Here is an 18275-nt window from a genome sequence, read left to right as displayed (position 1 = left end):
GCATGAGAGTAATCGAGCCGAGATGTGCTTTTGGGAAAGGAGAGGCTTTACTTTAGCCGGCTGCCTACAATGAAAGAAGCTGGATTGAACAACGGCATCCATTTGCCGCTCCAATTTTAAATCCCTGTCCAGTTGAAGAGCCAAGTTGAAGACTGTTGGCTAAAGGTAAGGAGCCAGCGGGACCAAATCCGCAGAATGGGATGAACAAGGGCCACTGATATGACTTTATGTGAGCCAGATTTGGGCGAGAAGATTTGAAAAGTAATTTAAAAAGTACTGAACTTGTTATATTTAGGATGGCGGTAAATGACAGCGGAGAGCGTCATTTGCAACGATCGTTTCAATGATTTTGAGGCGAAGGATCAAGTGTTAAAATGCAATGGCTTGCTTGAACTACAATCATCCCGGCGGGTTTTACGATTGGCAACATAAGATGGCCGCCGGTGGCTTGATATTGATACATTCTGGCCAGCAAGGGTTTGGTCACCGTGTCCAGACAAGTTGTGCTTCACACTCCAGTCCAAGGGGGTCAGTAGTGAGTCTTAAAAGTTTTGTGCACACCTGCGCTGAACAACAAAGGAGCAGGAACGTCAGTGTGATGGAGGCTGAGCCGGAGGCGGGACGACTGGATGGAGCACAAGAGAAACTCGTCATGTTTGTTCGACTGAGCCCGACCGGAGTGGAACCAGCCGGGGATCGTTGAGGGAACCGGAGGGGGATGCAGTGAGTTGAAGCCGGTGACCGGTGCATTTAAAAAGCCCGCTAAACGTCGGAGCCCACTGGCGGAGGAAAGAAGTTAGCCGTTAGCTCCTCGACCTCACACACACTAAAACGGAAAGTCGGGAATAACGACCTTCGGGAGTTGTTACACTACATATGTAGATTGGTTTAACGTCGTTTGTAGTTGAGAACATGGTTTGAATTAGCCTTGGATGTGGCGGAAAATAATCAAACATGCGGCGGGTCCAACCCATAAATGCGCGTGCGGGTTCAACTCGTTTACATCCCATTCGGCTGGAGCATAGACAAATCTACAGGAGACTAAATGATGCGTTTAGGGATTGGAAAGTTGGCCTTTGTTACCCAGACGTTTTCTCGAGGGGAGGACTGGCAACTATCAATTCTGTTTTCGAAATTTTGAAAAAGGTGTGATGAAAAACGAGGTCACCGGTTCTACACGAGCCATCGTTAGCGACGAATACAGTAATCTCTCGTTTATCGCGGTTAATGGGGACCAAAACAACCCGCGATAAACGAAAATGCGAGAAGTTGCGAGCCCCCCCCCCCCCATGGGTACATGTACACGTGTATGAGTATAAAAAATATTTATACGGCCACATTTAATGGTATACAATGCTTGTAGAAGTCAATTTTGTAGTAATTAACATTACTTAACGTTGTATACTAATAGATTTAAACATGTATAAGTTAGGTTAGTGTATGAATAACAAAATACATTAAACATATACATGTAGTACTGTATATGTTGCTCTATGTGACTCGCTGTTGTTTTGCTGACTTTCGCTGCTTCTTGCGGACCGTTTGCGGACTTATATATTTATTTATTTTTTAATGAATACGTTTGAAAAAATCCGCGATGAACTGAAGCCACGATAAACAAACCGCAACATAGTGAGGGATCTCTGTAGTGGTGAGCTGAATGATGCAGACATGCACTGCAGCGTTTCAGATCTTGAGTGGGGGCCATGCCTCACGGCCATTGACTGGCGTACAACTTTGGAACAGGTCAGTCTGACCCGCAGCATCAATCGATACTTTTTGACATTATTTTCCTCATAATTTAGAACATAGCAGCTTTGGTTCAATATGGCGCTTTCCTAAGGATCCGGTGGTGGTAATTAAAATGTGGATCATGTTAGGAGTGCCACGGCAGCGGAGGAGTCGCTAGCCTTGGCCACTAGCTGAAGGCCGGACGGCTCGAAGGCAAACGGCATAGTCGTGGAACGATCCAACAGATGAGAAGAAAGCAGGGTGATAAACGTGTCAAGTGGATGCAAAGAAAGGTCTGGCTCAGCGCTGCGACGAACCGTTTGTTGAACAAGCCATTCATCTGTCAAATAGTTTTTCCCCATGAATCGTTAAGAGAAAAAAAAGATCCTAAGAATTCTATGATCGTGGATTCGGCGCTACTGACCGCGGTGAACGTTGCTGCAGCCAGGTCAGTCACTTACTTGAAACTCCGAGACTGACGGAAAAGGTTCTGGACGAGAATATGTGCTCGACCCGGCTACGCCGCCGATCGCCCTGATCTGGTCTGCCAATTTGCGTCTTCATGCCGATGCATCGGTGATCCTGAGCGTGGGGATGTTTTTGCCGGCAGGTTATGAAGCGCGTCCGCGCGGAGCAGATCCAGTACGCCGTGACTCAGTACCTCAAGCGCAGGCAGTATGTGGATGTGGCCGACGGCTCCCTGAAAGCCACCAAACTCTTCCAGACGGCTGAGGAGATGGCTGCCAGCCTCACCGGTAAGATTTAAAAATAATAATAATAACAATACGGTAATACGCTATACATACTGTAGATGGATCACATCCATCTCGTATTCTCATATTGGGAAGAATCGTAAACTTTGCTTATCTGACCTTACTTTTAAAGTCAAAAAAATATGTTAGGGTTTTTTTAAATGTATTTTTATTTTTTATTTTTTTAGTTACATATGTCATGATATATCTGCCTCAAGTCACCTTTCTGAAACGCAGGATGCGGTTGTCCAATCGAGGCGACACATGGACTGCAGGTCCAAAGAAGATCCTCTAGGTGGTGCTATAACATCCCTCAATTATTAGTTTCCAGCAGGGAAGGACAAGCTTTTTTTTTCATAAAGGAAGCGATCTATAGAAGAAATTATTTTATTGTCTAAGATTTCATCTTTCAAAAAAACAAGTAGTTGAAATGTTTTACCTTAATATTAAATTCTAGTGAAAATGTCCTTCGCTTTCGTCTTTGTCAATTAGTTTCATGCATGCGGTTCATTTGAATGAGTTCAATATTTCTGTTCGGCCATATCGAAGAAAGTAGATTGAACATTTCATTATGCTGACTTATTGTGGTCTTTTCTGGACTCAACAAATCAATAAATACTCCATATATGTAGATGTAGATTTATGGATATAGATATTTATATAAAACTAAAACCAATGCTAAAACTCATAAAACCCAACTGAGGCGAAGCATTTTCGAAAAAATAAAAAGTATCAAACCCGCTTGGAAATCCTCATTAAAACTGATTGGAGAAAAAAATGCTAACCGAATTTAACCCTGCAGCGGAAACATCAAAAAGTATCTACTCCCAGTATCTACGACTGTAACTTTTGAGGTCTTTTCCATGAACGTTGCCGATTCCTGTGTGTGTGTGTGTGTGTGTGTCCTTGTGCGTGCGCGCAGTCCAGAGCGAGTCGGGGTGCGCCAACGTGGTGTCGGCGGCGCCGTGCCAGTCTGACCCTCAGCAATACGAGTCGCAGTACGCCAGGCTGCGCTGCTTCCTGTCAGGTAGGACCAAAGTTTTGCATCCCGCGCGCTTGCCTCGCCGCGCCGGCGTTGTCGCGTCGCCAAAAAAGCAATTAGAGCAGTTCAAAGTGAAGGTCGGCATTGTAATTGGCGTGGCGCAGCGGTTATTCGACATCATCATCAAATTAATGGCTTCATTATCTTTGAAAATTGATGAATCGTTTTGATCCGTTTTGTTTTTTGGTTTTCAATTCCATGTCCGGCTGCTCCGAATTTCCACTTGGGAATAGCAAATTTTATCCAATTTCTTTCTGGGATGCTTCATGGAAGCGGACGACGCCAACAATCAATGATCCCAAATGATGATTTCATAACCGATTAGTTGTCACTCATTGCGCCCGAAATCAACGGACAGCGTGACCTCGACACGGGAGTTGAACTCGTCATTTGTCCGGCGCTTCAGAAGCCGACATCTCGTGGGCCAAGGAAGTGAGCGCGCTCCTCTACCCGCTCTTCGTCCACCTCCACCTGGACATGGTGCGCTGCGGCCTCAAGTCGGCGGCGGACGGCTTTTACGCGCGCTTCCACGCCGCCTTCCTGCAGGACGCCGATCAGCGGGCCACCGTGGAGCAGCTGCGCCACGTCCTCGGCGCCGCGGACGCGGCGGCCAGCCCCCGCCTCGCCGCCTTCCTGGAGCACAAGTACGTGGTGCGCCTCGGCGAGGGCGCCCACGGCTACCTGCTGCGCTACCTGCAGAGCGACGACAACGGCGCCATCTGCGGGGTCCTCGCGGCGCACCTGCAGCTGGAGGTGAGCGCGCAAATCTCGTTCGCCGTCTTTGCCGCGTGAACGCCGCGCGCGAGTCTTTCCGCTCCGCCGTCATCGGGTTTGGCGGCGAACGACGGCGATGTGTCATTCGCGGTTCAACTTTTTCATGGGAGTCACCTATTTTGGACAAGCAAACAAGCTTTTTGATCAAAGATAGATTTCGTGGCAACAGTGACCTTGATGCCAGTGATTTTTGCTTTCGTGAAGGCTCAGGCATCCGACCGCGGCGTTTGTTCTGTAAAATAGCAACGACGACAGTCATGAGAATCTGCTTTCGATCAGTGATGAAAGTCCTGCGGATTTTCAAATTTTCATGAAAATTGAGCTAAAAATGGCCTCAAATTAATCCGGATACGAGTTGACAACATTGAACGAGCACGCGTTTGAGTTGGTTGTTTTGCTTTCACAAGCGTAGCCATGTCGAGGCACTGACGCTAGTAACAGTAAAGAGATTTTCGTCTCTTTATATATAAACATGCTTGCACACCGCCGACAATACAGTTGTTGTAGTCCAAAAAGTATATCGATTTGGACAAAAAGGGAAACGCAGAGATGAGCAGAAATACGTGTCCGTCCGTCTTCGAGCGTCGTGTCGTCTCGGCTAGCTTAGCTTAGCTTAGCTTAGCTGTTGTCATAGATCAAAGATGACGTCGGTGCCGATTGGTTGAAACCAAATGACGCGCGCGTGCGCACATGAATTTTGAGAAAAGTCCACTTTCGTCTCTGTTTTGACGGTCAAAGAATGTATTTTCAAAATAATCACCGCTCTAAGAATGTTACATTTGACACCCTTTGCACACCGTTTAGTAGTAGTAGTATTTAGTAGTGTGCCTGCACGCATGTGCATAAACAGGTACATCCCCCCTTTTATTTTGAAAGAATTCAATCCTGGCTCTCTCTTTTTTGACATTCTTTGTCGTAGATTTGATATCAGTCGCAATTTGCTTGAAATGTCGGATTTCCAAAGATCCGCTCTCGGGAAAGCGATCGTTGACATCTGCGGCCTTCGTAAAAGCGCCATCTCGATCAAAAGTAGGCCCACCCGCTTTCCATAGGTGAGCGCCTCCAAACGAACCGACTACCAGCTTTACGGGGCGGCGGCGGCGGCGGGGACGGCCCCGTGCGCCGGTGCCCCCAACTTCACCTGGGCGAGAGCGGACGGCGGCGAGGCGGCGGCAGGCGAGCAGCAGAACCAGGCGGCCCTGGAGGCGCTGCGCGACTGCATCAAGAAAGTCCGCGAGGGTCCGCCCTCGCTCACCACCGTGTGCTTCTACGCCTTCCGGCACACGGAGCAGCTGCTCAACACCGCCGAGGTGTCGCCCGACAGCCGCCTGCTGGCCGCCGGCTTCGACAACTCCGCCGTCAAGCTGTGGAGCCTCCGCGCCCGCAAACTCAAGGCCAAGCCGCACGTGAGCGATGTGTCGCGGGTGCGCCTGGCCTGCGACGTCCTGGAGGAGGACGTGAGTACCGGTGCTTTGCGCCTTCCTTCTTCTTCCCCGAGAAAGAATAAATTGGGCAAAGGTGAAGGTCGGACAAAAGCCACTCGTTTGATTCGTGTAAAATGCTTGAGTCAAGTTGTGTGTTTTGCAATTATTTGCCGTGAGTCAAGGAATCGTTGATATCATCAAAAAGGAAGGTCGAGGCGTTTGACTTTTTTTTTGTTGTTTCATATTTTTGAAAGAAATGAATCAATCTCAAACTGGATTGACAAAGAAATTGCAAAATGTGAATCTTTTTTTTTTTTTCAGGAAGATTTCCTCGATGGCAAATGAGTTCAGGATGATGATTTCCAAAAAGCAACTCTCGCAACATTTCTGTCAAATAGTTTCTTTTGACAAATCTTTTATGCTTGACCGTAACTCGATGAACCAATCATTTTCATTTCCGTCGCACTTTATGGACGCTAATTATTTCGTGAAATGACATGAAAAGAATCTCAGTTGTTTCTTTCACTTTGTGTTATTTTTGAAGATCGAAAGTAAGCCCTGATCAGAAAAGCAGTTCCATTGTCTTTTGATGTTTGGGCCTCCACGTCCCGAAGGAATTTATTTCATAATCCCCCCCCCCCCCCCCCGGCTTTTTTTTTTTTTATTCCCCTCCCCCGCCTTCCCCAGATGGACGAGGAGGACGCCTCGGGCAGCGAGATCAAGATGCTGCGCGGCCACAGCGGCCCCGTGTTCCGGACGGCCTTCCTGACGGACAGCTCGGGCCTGCTGTCCTGCTCGGAGGACACCAGCGTGCGCTACTGGGACCTGGGCAGCTTCACCAACACGGCGCTCTACCAGGGCCACGCCTACCCGGTGTGGGACGTGGACGTGAGCCCGTGCAGCCTCTACTTTGCCAGCGGGTCGCAGGACCGCAGCGCCCGCCTCTGGACCTTCTCGCGCACGTACCCGCTGCGCGTCTACGCCGGGCACCTGGCCGACGTGGACTGCGTCCGCTTCCACCCCAACTCCAACTACCTGGCCACCGGCTCCAGCGACAAGACGGTGCGGCTGTGGAGCGCCCAGCAGGGGGCCTCGGTGCGCCTCTTTACCGGCCACCGCGGGCCCGTGCTGGCGCTGGCCTTCTCGCCCGACGGCAAGTACTTGGCCTCGGGCGGCGAGGACCAGCGCGTCAAGCTGTGGGACCTGGCCTCGGGGGCGCTCCTCAAGGACCTGCGGGGCCACTCGGACGCCGTCACCGGCCTGTCCTTCAGCCCCGACAGCAGCCTGGTGGCGTCCTCGTCCGCCGACAACACCGTGCGAATGTGGGATGTGCGCGGCGCGCCGTCGGCGGGGGGCGCCGCCGCCGCGCCCGCCGACGGCGCCTCCGCCGAGCTGGTGGGCTCCTACGCCGGCAACGCCAGCAACGTGCTCAGCGTGCAGTTCATGGCCTGCAACCTGCTGATGGTGACGGCCGGCGCGAGGGAGTAAAGCGAAGCCTAGAGGGCGAGGCGTGCGTTGCCCCCCCCCCCCCTTCGGGTGAGCACGTTTCACATCGTCGCCGGAGCGGCTGAGCCCTCGCTTGACGTATTTGCGGACGCTTGTGCAGACGAGGGGCCAAACGAGCCTTTGGTTCGTGACTGCGACATCCTGGCCAAACAACTTTCTCTTGGCGTTGGCTTTTCAAGGCCAACGTTTTCTGTTCACTGTGCGCCATCTTGCCCTCGTGGAATAGCAAAGAAGCAGATTCCGGTGTTCATCCATCTCAGGCGGCTGCCATTTTGCAAGACTTCTCTTTGGGGCTGTTTTTTTGTTTTGTTTTGTATAGTGCTGTTAGGCGATTAAACAATGTGTGCAATCAATTAATTGGGGTCTGTAATTAATTGATCTAATTAATTTCATTTTAATCCCATCTAAAAATGACTGAGAAAACCCCTATTTTCATTTTAAATTCTTGACATTATTGAGGCAGCTCAAAAGATAAAAGAAAAATGTGGCATTAGAAAGCATTTGATTGTTTTTCAGCAGACTCGGACAGATTCCGTCCTAGCCACTTACTTTCTGTTGTATTTGAGACTCGTTAAAGTCCGACCTGCAACTTTTAGTTTCGACAACGAATGAGGGGGAATATCAGCGTTTTGTTTGTCTTTGTAAATCTCCAAAGTTTAAAATCGAACAAAAAAAAATAAAGCGATTAAAATATCGGTGGACGCGATTAAAATTTTGAACGCACTAAAATGCTTGTTATTAATTAATCGCAATGAACGCGCCATTTGACACCTAGTTTTTTCATCCCAACTTGTTCATTAATTGGGCAGCCTGCTACCAAAACAACATCTGCTATCTCGACCTTCCCCTGATGAAAATATGCACGGAAGCTAGTCCCCCACCATCACCAACGGTGTCCACAGAGGTTTGCGGCCCACGGCGGACTTCAACGTGAAGCCACTGTTTGCATGCATGCTGCCCCCCTCAAAACTCCTCCTGCCCTCCTTTTAAATCTCTTTTCGGGGTGCGGGTCATTGTGCATTCAACTAATACACCATAACTATATATAAATACAAAGCACTAATGACAACTAACTGAATAAAAAGAAACTATGATGCAGCTATTTTGATGCCGATTGACATCAGATGGCTGAGCTCCATCACCGGGTATCGGCATCGGAGCGACGCCGGTTCCGAGGGGTCGGTTTGTCGTCCGGGCTGTCGGCAACATATTTTTTTTCTTTTTTTTGAAGAATCTGACATTGAATGATCCCCCTCGCCAGATGTCGGCGGTTGGACACGATACCACACATTTCGTGGTATCCGTCTCGCAAGTCCCAAGTGATTTATTTATTTTTTTTTTTGTACCGCATTTTTCCAATGAAATGAGTGACAACAAAATGGTAATGCCAGGACGCGGCCGCGATTGGCACCGAACCAGCAAGTTCCTGTCGTCGAGTGTTGTTGACACTTCCTCTCTTTGTGCTCTTTGGCCTCCACATTCCAGAGCGCAGAATGCGGCGGGGCGAGGCCCGAGAGACCAAACCCGTTTGCCGGGAGGGCGTGGAGGTGGGTGACCCAAGGGCGTCGCGCAGCGCAGGTGACAAACGGCCCCGCCGCCGCCGCGCCTCACTCCCCCGCCGTCTCGTCCAGCCGCCAGCATCATGCCCCTCCGGTCCGCCCCGGCGGGGGGCCGCAACGCCATCGACACGCAGATGGACGGCCGCTCCTTCGGCCAGCTGCGTCAGGAATGCCTGCAGAGGCGCGTCCTGTTCGAGGACCCCGACTTCCGCGCCGAGGACTCGTCGCTCTTCTTCAGCCAGGCCGTTCCCGTCCGGCTGGAGTGGAAGAGGCCCCCGGTATGTAGTGGCGCTTTTTCCGCCCCCGCCGGCACGATCGCACATCATAGACGCTCTTACCTCGGGTATGTGCGCGCTAAATGTCACATCAAAGAGAATGCCAAATGAACAATCAAAGACACAACGCTTGCACGTGTACGTACCGTATTGGCCCGAATATAAGATAAGATAAGAAAGCCTTTATTAGTCTCGCAATGGAGAAATTCCCAACTCACAGCAGCAAAGTTATGAAAGGAAGAAGTAAGACGGCCCTGATTACAAGACGAGCCCCTCTTTTTCAAGACTCAAGTTTGAAAAAAGACTTTTTGAACACCAAATTAATTTTTATACAGAAAATAATTATAGTACATCTGAAACAAATGATTATAACAATATATTTGAGAGAAAAAGCATCTTGAAGTTTACACCATAACTTCTCCTCAGCTGCCGGTTAACCTGGCCAATCTTCGAACCACTTTTCTCCAGATTGTCGCTACGTTTCTCCATTTTCTGTTGCCTCTTCTATGATTCTCTTTTCTTTCTTACCGCTATTTTTTATTTTTCTTCTTCATGCGACCGCTATTTTTATTTTTATTTTTCGTGACAGGGGTTCACTTTGGCCTGGGGAGTCAAGTTCAGCATTCGCTTCGATGATATCTGGCGCCATCTAGCGTCGTGAAAGGGTATGATGTCTGGACCCCGAATATAAGACAACCCCCACTTTTTCAGTCTTATTTCAATGCAAAAAACACCGTCTTATATTCGGGCCAATACGGTATTGCGTGTCGGGTGACGCGTCACAAACACCCATTTGTGTTGTTTGCGTGTCAAAACGAGACGTCAAAGAGAACTGTCGCATGGATGTGTCTGCCGTGTGTCACGTGATGCATCCAAAACAAGCGTCGGATATGAAGTCACTCATCAAAGACGCAACCGGTTTTCGTTTCTGCGTGTTTGTGCGAGGAGGGATTTGCTCCACCGGCATTTTGATCCATGCGTCCGGCTGAGGGGTGTGCGTGTGTCCGTGTGCGTTGTTTGTCATCTGACCTATCAAAGACACGGCACATGCGTGCGCGTCTTTTGCGACGGGACCTGTCAGTGTTCCTGAACAAAGGCCAATTTTTTTTTTTTGCTTGGCAAAGGAGAGGCGCGGAGCTTCTTCCGAGTGCTGCGATTGGCTCAGGGCCGTGTTCCGCCTCCGCCGACTTACTACGCGCTGTGCGCACGCACACACCCCACCTAGAAATGTGAAGTCTGTGTGTGTTTTTGGATTGATAAGCTCGGAATGTGAACATACCTGCCCTCGCTGACACGTCACTGAACCTGTTCTCGTCATTCTCCTCCTCATTCCCCTCATTCTTTTGTCGTTCCTCAACCCCCCCCCCCCCTTGCCCATCACCCATTTTGTCTCCTCAGGAGCTGTGCGCCAACCCCAAGTTCATCGTGGGCGACGCCACCCGGACGGACATCTGCCAGGGCCAGCTGGGTACGTACATAGCCACCAGTGGCGGCTCAAGTACTCCGGACGGGTACTTAGGTCAAGAAATCCCAAAACAACTCCAGAGGCATGTGGAAAAATGTAGCCCTTAAATTTGAAACTTCTTCTCGCACGCAACAAATGCGCCATGTAGAGCCTCCTGCGCTACATGGCAAACTCATTTTTGTCACGGGCCACGTTATAATTACCGTTTCCCTTGTAGGGCCGCGATGACTGAAACGATCTAAAGAAAAGTCAAGAATAACGTTTTCTTCAACTCTTGTTTCAGTAACTGGTTTGGTCACAAGAAAATGCTTACAATATGTCACTGATGTGTGACGGATGAAAATTGGACATTTTGGTACACATTTTAACAAGTATCATGGAAGTTGGCGTCTTTGATTTGCTTTTGCGGGCCACTTAAAATGATATGGCGGGGCCACATCTGGCCCCCGGGCCTTTAGTTTGACACATGTGATGTCGAGTATCTGTCAAAACTGAAATGACTCCAAAATCTGATTAAAAACATCAAGCGGAGCATCTACCGCACCTGAAACGGATGAAAACAACCAAACGTTTGCTCAAAACTCGTTCAAACAAATTGAAATAAAAAAAAAAAAAAGGTCAAAACGGGACAAAAAAAATACCATGGAAAAAAAGTAGATAAAAATAACGCATATATTACACTCCGACTTATACTCAAGCTACTGACAACTCCATTACAAAACTGCCGGTAATTAAAACTCATTCAATCCCAGCCAATTCTGGACCAAGTCTGAAAAGACGTTTAAAAACGTCTTTGGGAGTGAAGGAGTTAACTCTTCTTAATGAGTTAACTCAATTTAAAACGACCGCGCAACTCAAAACACCCGAGAGTGCCACCTGGTCACACGGGCGAGCCCAAGTCGACCCCCCGCGTGGGCGTGGCAAATGGGAGGCGTTGGAGCTTCTTCTTGCCCCCCCCCCCCCCCCCCCCCCTCCGTGTGGTGCAAAAGGCCCCGCGACCCGTCATCGACTCATCGACGTGGGAAATTGCCGTTGGTGTGGCCGGCGTTTTACCCACAATGCCCCCATGTGCGCTTCTCCACAGGCGACTGCTGGCTGCTCGCCGCCATCGCATCCTTGACTCTGAAGAAGGACGCTCTGGCCCGGGTGGTCCCCCACGACCAGGACTTTGATCAGCGCTACGCCGGCATCTTCCATTTCCAGGTTGACGCCCGTCCCATTGGCTGTCTGTGTATCCGTCGAGAAATACTTCTGACATAAATTGACCGTTCGACGATGCCGCAAAACCAGCGAACGGCAAATCAACAGGAAGTGCAAGAAAAAAAAAATTCAACTCACATTATTTGCTTCTTGCTCCTTCTTGCTGAATCGACATTGAAAGGTTTAAATTGCTGGTGTCAAAGCGGCGGGCCGGTGCCCACGTCTGGCGCGCCGCGTTGTTTGATTTGTCCCACAAAAGCGAACGATCGACTACATTTTTCTTGCAATTGCAAATTGTCTCCGTGTTGACATTTGCCGAGTACATTTTTCCTCTTTTGGAAGAGTTTTCCCCGCCTCCGCGCCCCGGTGCACTCATGGAGCGGGCCCGTTTTTCCGTGTCAGTTTTGGCAGCACAACAAGTGGCTGGACGTGGTGGTGGACGACCGTCTGCCGTCGGTGCGCGGCCAGCTCATCTTGCTTCACTCGGCCTCCAACAACGAGTTCTGGAGCGCCCTGCTGGAGAAAGCCTACGCCAAGTAAGCGCCACGGCGGCCGCCCCCCGCCGGTCTCCTCCACGAAAGGTGGTGAGGCTCCACCAAGCGAGCGAGCGAATAATTTGCCGCGTCCGTCCGCAGGCTGCACGGCAGCTACGAGTCTCTGAAGGGCGGCAGCACCATGGAGGCCATGGAGGACTTTACGGGCGGCGTGGGCGAGATGCACGACACCAAAAAATCCAACGCCAAACTCTTTGGCATCATGAAGAAGGCGCTGGACCGAGGATCCATGATGGGATGCTCCATCGACGTAAGCGTCTTTAACTCAATCAAACCCTTTGACGTCTAAAAGCGTCAAATGACGCATCGTCCCCGCCTCCCGATGACGTCTAAAGGCGTCAATCATGTTTTTCATGGGGGGGAGGGTGCACGAGAGTCTGATGCAACTTCTCACTGAAGCAGGCTTGACTGTAATGTGAAATAGTCAAAAAAGAAAAGAATGGCCAGCACGTGGCACTGGTGCAAAAGTCTATTTGCCCTTTCGTTCATAGTTCAATAGTCTTGTTACGTGCTAATAAATTATTTTGCCCTAAAAACATTTATTGTAATATTATTTTGTAGGAGGAACGCATTATTGAGGTATTTGAGCTGTCACAAAAGCAAAAACTAGTGTCAAACTTGAAATGCACAAAAAGCTCATTTTTTCTGGATTTCGGAAGAAAATCGGCCTTTGAGCAATTTTCTAATGCTGATTGCCAACGAAAAGAGAAAGATAGAAACACTTAAAAAAAAAAAAAGCGAGAAATTCCGCTGATGAAGCCAGGCTCGGTCCGTTTATTGAACCGGAAGGTGCAAAGATGAAATGAATACACTCGCAAGAAGCATTGGCGCAGGCGTTTCTGGAGCTGGAGTCAAAGCTTTTGATTGTCACTGATGAGGCCGCACCCCTGCTTGAAGGGACGCATGGACGTGTATTTTTCCAAATCAGACCTTCGCAGACAACCGCTTTTACCTCGGAAGGCAACGATCCTTTGAGACGATTTTCTGTCCCGTCACCGACGACCAAAGCAGACGCGGAGTCGTCATCGCTTGATTCCTTTCCCGTCTCGCCGATTTGAACTCGCGTCCTGTTTTTGAAGAAAGGGACGGAAACGAAGGCGACGAGCATCCCGTCGCCGACGATCGCCCATTGACGGGAGGCTTTTAAAAAAGCGACGGACGTTTCGTCCGTCGGCGTAATCGGCGCAACTACAAACAAAGACTAAATGCCTGACGTGTTGACGATTCTCACACTTTTTGGGTTGCAGATCAGCAGCTCGGCCGAGTCGGAGGCCAAGACCAGCAGCGGCCTGGTCAAAGGTCACGCCTACTCCGTCACCGGCCTGCAGGAGGTCAATTGCCGAGGTCAAAGGGTCAAATTGGTGCGCGTGAGGAACCCCTGGGGTCAGGTGGAGTGGAACGGACCCTGGAGCGACGGGTAGGGCCGTCAATGGCGACCGGTCTTTATTGGATGGTGACCACTCTTTTCACGGATATGCCCTGACGTTCGTGACCACTTCCTTTTGGTCCATTTTTCCACTCCATTTTTTCATTGTCATTGACCAGTCATTGACTGATAAAAGTCCATTTTTCGGGGGGGGGCAGGGTGTAATGAATCCGCTCATGTTGGCCGGTGACCAGTGTCCGTTTTTGGGTCGATACGTGCTTTGTCATTGCCCGGCGACCACTCCTTTTGTTGTTTTGCCGGCAGTTCCCGCGAGTGGGACTACGTGGACCAAGCGGAGAAAAGGCGAATTCTGCAGCACGCCTCCGAAGACGGCGAATTCTGGTCAGTCTTTTTGACTCCGCTTGTTCCTCCCGAAACAACCGAAACGGGGGGGGCTGTTATTTCTTGAGGGATTTATGAACGTCGCATTCTTCCTTTTTTCTGATTGGCGTTTGACTTTATTTTCTCCTCACTATTTAAACCAATTATTTGGTGGTTTTATTTCACGAAACGATTCCTGTTTTTTTTTTTTTTTTTTTTTTTTAATTTGCGCGGAATGTGCATCACTGTCAAACCTGGCGAAAACGACCAAAAGTTTCCGAGTTGTCGGCTCGCGTTTCAAGAATCTCTTTTCTGCACGCGCTCAGGATGGCGTTTGAGGACTTTCGCTCCAACTTCGACAAGGTGGAGATCTGCAACATGACGCCGGACGCGCTGAGCGACGACACCAAGCGTCACTGGGAGGCGCAATTGTTCGAGGGCCAGTGGATCCGCGGCTGCACCGCCGGCGGCTGCAGGAACTTCATCGGTGAGCCGCCGCAAAGCGCGCAAATACGAAAGGGGGCCACGCGCCGTCCAAACCCCACGCGCGGCCGACTCCAGACTACTGGTCTGCCTCGCGCTAATCATCCAAACTGTCACTGGATTGAAAATGTCCTTCTTCTTTTTTGACACTTGCGACTGTTGGACTGGCTTCCGTGTGATTTTGGGGGGCCTGAGCGTTTGTCGCGTGTCATTTGGGCAGACACCTTCTGGACCAACCCGCAGTTCAAGCTGGAGCTGGCGGACGCCGACGACGAGGACGACGTGTGCAGCGTGGTCATCGCGCTGATGCAGAAGAACCGACGGCAGCTGAGGAAGGAGGGCATGGACCTGGAGACCATCGGATTCGCCGTCTACGAGGTCTGACCCGGGTGGTGGTGGTGGGGGGGGGGGGGGGGGGGGGTGCTGGCTTTATTTTGTGAATACACAACAAAAGAATAAATAACAAAACACTTCTGAGACGGTCCGGTCTCTTGCATTTTACTGACATCTGATCGTTCTGTTGGACCTCCGCTCAAGGAAATGCCAAGGGTTTGTTTTTCTGTTTTGATGAATTATTTTCCATTTTCGGAGTTTCGTCGAAGTCATCGTTAATTTACGTTTTTCGGAGGCGCTCATGAACGCCTCTCGAGTCGAACGGAAGGAGCGTCGCTCCATCTAGTGGACGCGTTGTAGATTGCGCCTTATAATCCAGCGCGTCCAATATATGAAAAAAAAATGGAAAAATCGGCCATTGATTGAAGGCGCGCCTCATAATCCGGTGCGCCTTTTAGTGCGGAAAATACGGTAGTCTCCACCGGACGCAGTTGAAGACGAGCGATAGGCGCGGCGCGTTTTTGCCCAATCGTACGGCTTCTTGACCAGAGCGCCTTTGTCGTCCAGGCTCCCAACGGCGCCGAGCAGCAGGGCAAAGATTTCTTCCGCACGCACGCGTCCAAAGCTCGCAGCAAGACCTACATCAACCTGCGCGAGGTGTCGGAGCGCTTCACGCTGCCGCCCGGCCGCTACCTGCTGGTGCCCACCACCTTCCAGCCGCACCGCGAGGCCGACTTCCTGGTGCGCATCTTCTCCGAGAAGAAGGTGGCCGCCCTGTGAGTGTCGTTAGCGGAGCCGACAAATGGAGACGGAAAATGCTTTTGCCAACTCATTCCGCAATCATGATGGGATGAACCCTTTTTTTTGTTGTTTTGAATCCCCCGACTAATCCGAATCCAAATCTGTGTCGAAACCGAACGTGAGCGTTTGTTTGCGTTTGTCATCAGGGAGATGGGCAGCGACGTGGACGCCGACCTGCCTGAGGTGAGCGCACCTCGCGGGCGTCGATCGCCCGGCGCCGGCTAGGTCCTGCCGTGTTTGATCGGTCCGCCCACCCCGCAGCCCCCTCCGCCCAGCGCCCCCGAGGACGAGACGGACGAGGAGAAAGGCCTGAGGAGACTCTTCGACCGACTGGCCGGATCGGTGAGTCTCCCGCTAGCCGCGCGTGCGTCGGCCGTCTCAAAGTTGGCCCAAAAACGTCTGCCCCGTTGCGGCTTTTTTTTTTTTTTTTTTTTTTGCGCGCAGGACCGGGCCATCTCCGTCAGGGAACTGCAGCAGCTGCTCAACGGCGTCCTCAGCAGCCGTACGTCCGCACGTCGGCCCGCGTTAGCCGAAGGACGGCTCGGCGCGCGTATCGTCCGCGGGTTTCGATTTCGCCGGGGCTCCGACGCCAGCCGCGCGAGTACGAGCGTCCCCGAGCTGTGTTTCCGTCCTCAGGAAAGGAGATCCAGTTTGACGGGCTGAGCCTCCACACGTGCCACAGCATCATGAACCTGATGGACGTATCCTTCCCTTTTCTTTCTTTTGGGGCCGTCTCACGGCGAGTCGGACGCGGGCGGGCGTTGCCGGTTGCTCCTTTCCTTTAACTCAGAGCGGCAGGCGGACAACACGGGCAAGATGGAGTTCCAGGAGTTCAAGGTCTTCTGGGAGAAGATGAAGAAGTGGATCGTACGTGAGAGCCGGCCGCCGGCCGCCGGCAGCCGCGTGACGGGAGGTGTTGACCTTGTGCGGCTTTCTCCTCGGCTCTCGCTTCCCATTCCGCTTCTTCTCGGCGGCCTTTTTCTGGCCCTTCTGCTGCCGCTGTGATTCTTCTCTTGGTGCTACTTCTTCTTGATCTCCGTTTGGTTCCGTTTCCGCCGCCGGGCTCGTCTGCTTCTTCTTCTCTTTGCGCTTTTGGCTCCGCCTCTTCTGGTTCTCCTTCCCGCTCTTTCCGGTCCTTCTTCCGGTTCTTCTTCTGCCTCTCGCGCCTCCTTTTGGTTCTTTTCTTCTTCTTCTTCCGTGTCGTTTTGCAGATGCTCTTCCTCTCTTTTGACACGGACCGCTCGGGCAAGATGTCCTCCTACGAGCTCCGCAGTGCCCTCAAAGCCGCAGGTGAGACCCCGGCTCACCGCCGCACCCTGCAAGGATGCGCTTTCTTCACAGCTATGTTTCAAACGTAAATGTATCAAAACGGTATGTTTGGACTTGCGCTGGCGCGGAGGTTTTTTTATTTTTTTTCCCAAAAAGATTTGGGGGATTTAGTTCCACCGCCTCTATCTTCAGTCCTCCAATGGCCGTTGTGTGTGTGCGCGCGCGTCGTGCAGGCATGCAGCTGAATAATCAGTTGCTGCAGCTCCTCGGCCTGCGGTTTGCCGATGAGAAGTACGGCATCGACTTTGATGACTATCTCACCTGCATCGTCCGCCTGGAGAACATGTTCCGTACGTGCCGCGGCCGCCGGCATCATCGCGCCGCGAGCGGGATGACGGGCAACCCGTTCATCGTTTTTGCTTTCTCCGCCCTTCTTCAGGGGTTTTCCAGGCTATGGATGATCACAAAAAGGGCCGTATTCGAATGAGCATGTTGCAGGTGAGCTCGCGCGAACCTTCACCCCTTTGTTGCGGATTTTCACTCTTCACGGGTGGGTTCGGAATGTATCAAGGTTTCGATGAGTTTGGCTCCTCTGTTTTTCGTTCGACTTGCTCTTTGCTTCCCTCTGTCAGTTCCTGGTCTTGTCCATGAACGTGTGAGAAGACGCCGCGAGCAAAGCCAGCAGAAGAACAAACGTCCCCTTCTCGTCAAAGTCAGACATTAATACATGTTCCTTCTTTTTGTGTTGTAAGCCGCCTTCTGGTCTGTCCGCCGATGGGCAGAAATGGCGCAAATAATGTGAGATGTTGGTTGGAGGGCTAAAAATTGCTATCGATTGGTACTTGTTGATTTCCTGTCTGTCGCCACAATGAACCGATAAATTGTGAATAAAGCTGTGAAACGTTTGTTTTTGTGGCTTGTCTTTTTTAACGGTTCCAAGTGCTACACGTCGATATTTTTAATCACTCATACTAAACGAAATCATCGAAATATCTGATGCCATTAGTCAGTGAAGCCAAAGTGAAGCTCTGTCGGGTCCATGTAGGTCTTGTCGACTCCAATAGGTGCCACAAGATGGTGGAAAAGTACGGCGAGAAATCCCTCCATTTACATAGTTCCTTGGCACTGGGATGCCACAAGTTATACTTTGGCTTTAGTCTTCTGGCCTGTGTGCACAGGCGGCGAGTGAGAGTTTTTCGGCAAATGAGAGTAACGACAGGTCAAATAAATTGGCGAATCGGTGAATCTGCGCGTATGCATGGGAACTTTGCTATGAAAGCCATACATTGCATACATAATCCTCCGGGGGGCAGTAATCCATTCGCCAAATTGTTTGCCGGGGATCCGAAATGGCCACAAT

At 50.8% G+C, this 18275-nt stretch overlaps 2 protein-coding genes across 4 annotated transcripts; both read left to right on the top strand.

The window, feature by feature from the left end:
• The first annotated feature begins 589 nt into the window (after positions 1-589).
• Positions 590-7582, top strand: taf5l (TAF5-like RNA polymerase II, p300/CBP-associated factor (PCAF)-associated factor). 2 transcript variants are annotated; one of them, XM_086119229.1, is made up of 6 exons: positions 590-723; positions 2342-2486; positions 3406-3510; positions 3932-4278; positions 5352-5756; positions 6411-7582. In XM_086119229.1, the coding sequence occupies exons 2-6, from the start codon at positions 2345-2347 to the stop codon at positions 7209-7211; spliced, it is 1800 nt and encodes a 599-aa protein (XP_085975355.1). In that variant the 5' UTR covers positions 590-723; positions 2342-2344; the 3' UTR covers positions 7212-7582. The 2 variants fall into 2 exon arrangements, with proteins under 2 accessions (XP_085975355.1, XP_085975354.1); XM_086119228.1 differs by having other exon boundaries at positions 5333-5756.
• A 1210-nt stretch (positions 7583-8792) lies between these two features.
• capn9 (calpain 9) lies at positions 8793-17820 on the top strand. 2 transcript variants are annotated; one of them, XM_086119227.1, is made up of 19 exons: positions 8795-9066; positions 10462-10531; positions 11613-11731; positions 12131-12264; positions 12364-12532; positions 13530-13699; positions 13973-14050; positions 14356-14516; positions 14733-14890; positions 15413-15621; positions 15793-15829; positions 15908-15988; positions 16091-16148; positions 16283-16347; positions 16445-16513; positions 16858-16936; positions 17149-17265; positions 17355-17413; positions 17548-17820. In XM_086119227.1, the coding sequence occupies exons 1-19, from the start codon at positions 8872-8874 to the stop codon at positions 17572-17574; spliced, it is 2055 nt and encodes a 684-aa protein (XP_085975353.1). In that variant the 5' UTR covers positions 8795-8871; the 3' UTR covers positions 17575-17820. The 2 variants fall into 2 exon arrangements, 1 of the variants encoding a protein (XP_085975353.1); XR_015101741.1 differs by lacking the exon at positions 17548-17820 and having other exon boundaries at positions 8793-9066; positions 17108-17265.
• The last annotated feature ends 455 nt before the right edge of the window (positions 17821-18275 follow it).

This window comes from Hippocampus guttulatus, chromosome 9, assembly GCF_054856545.1.
Source record: "Hippocampus guttulatus isolate MCC_2025c chromosome 9, RoL_Hgut_1.0, whole genome shotgun sequence".
Classification (NCBI taxonomy): Eukaryota; Metazoa; Chordata; class Actinopteri; order Syngnathiformes; family Syngnathidae; genus Hippocampus; species Hippocampus guttulatus.
This window is presented reverse-complemented; position numbering and strand designations above follow the sequence as displayed.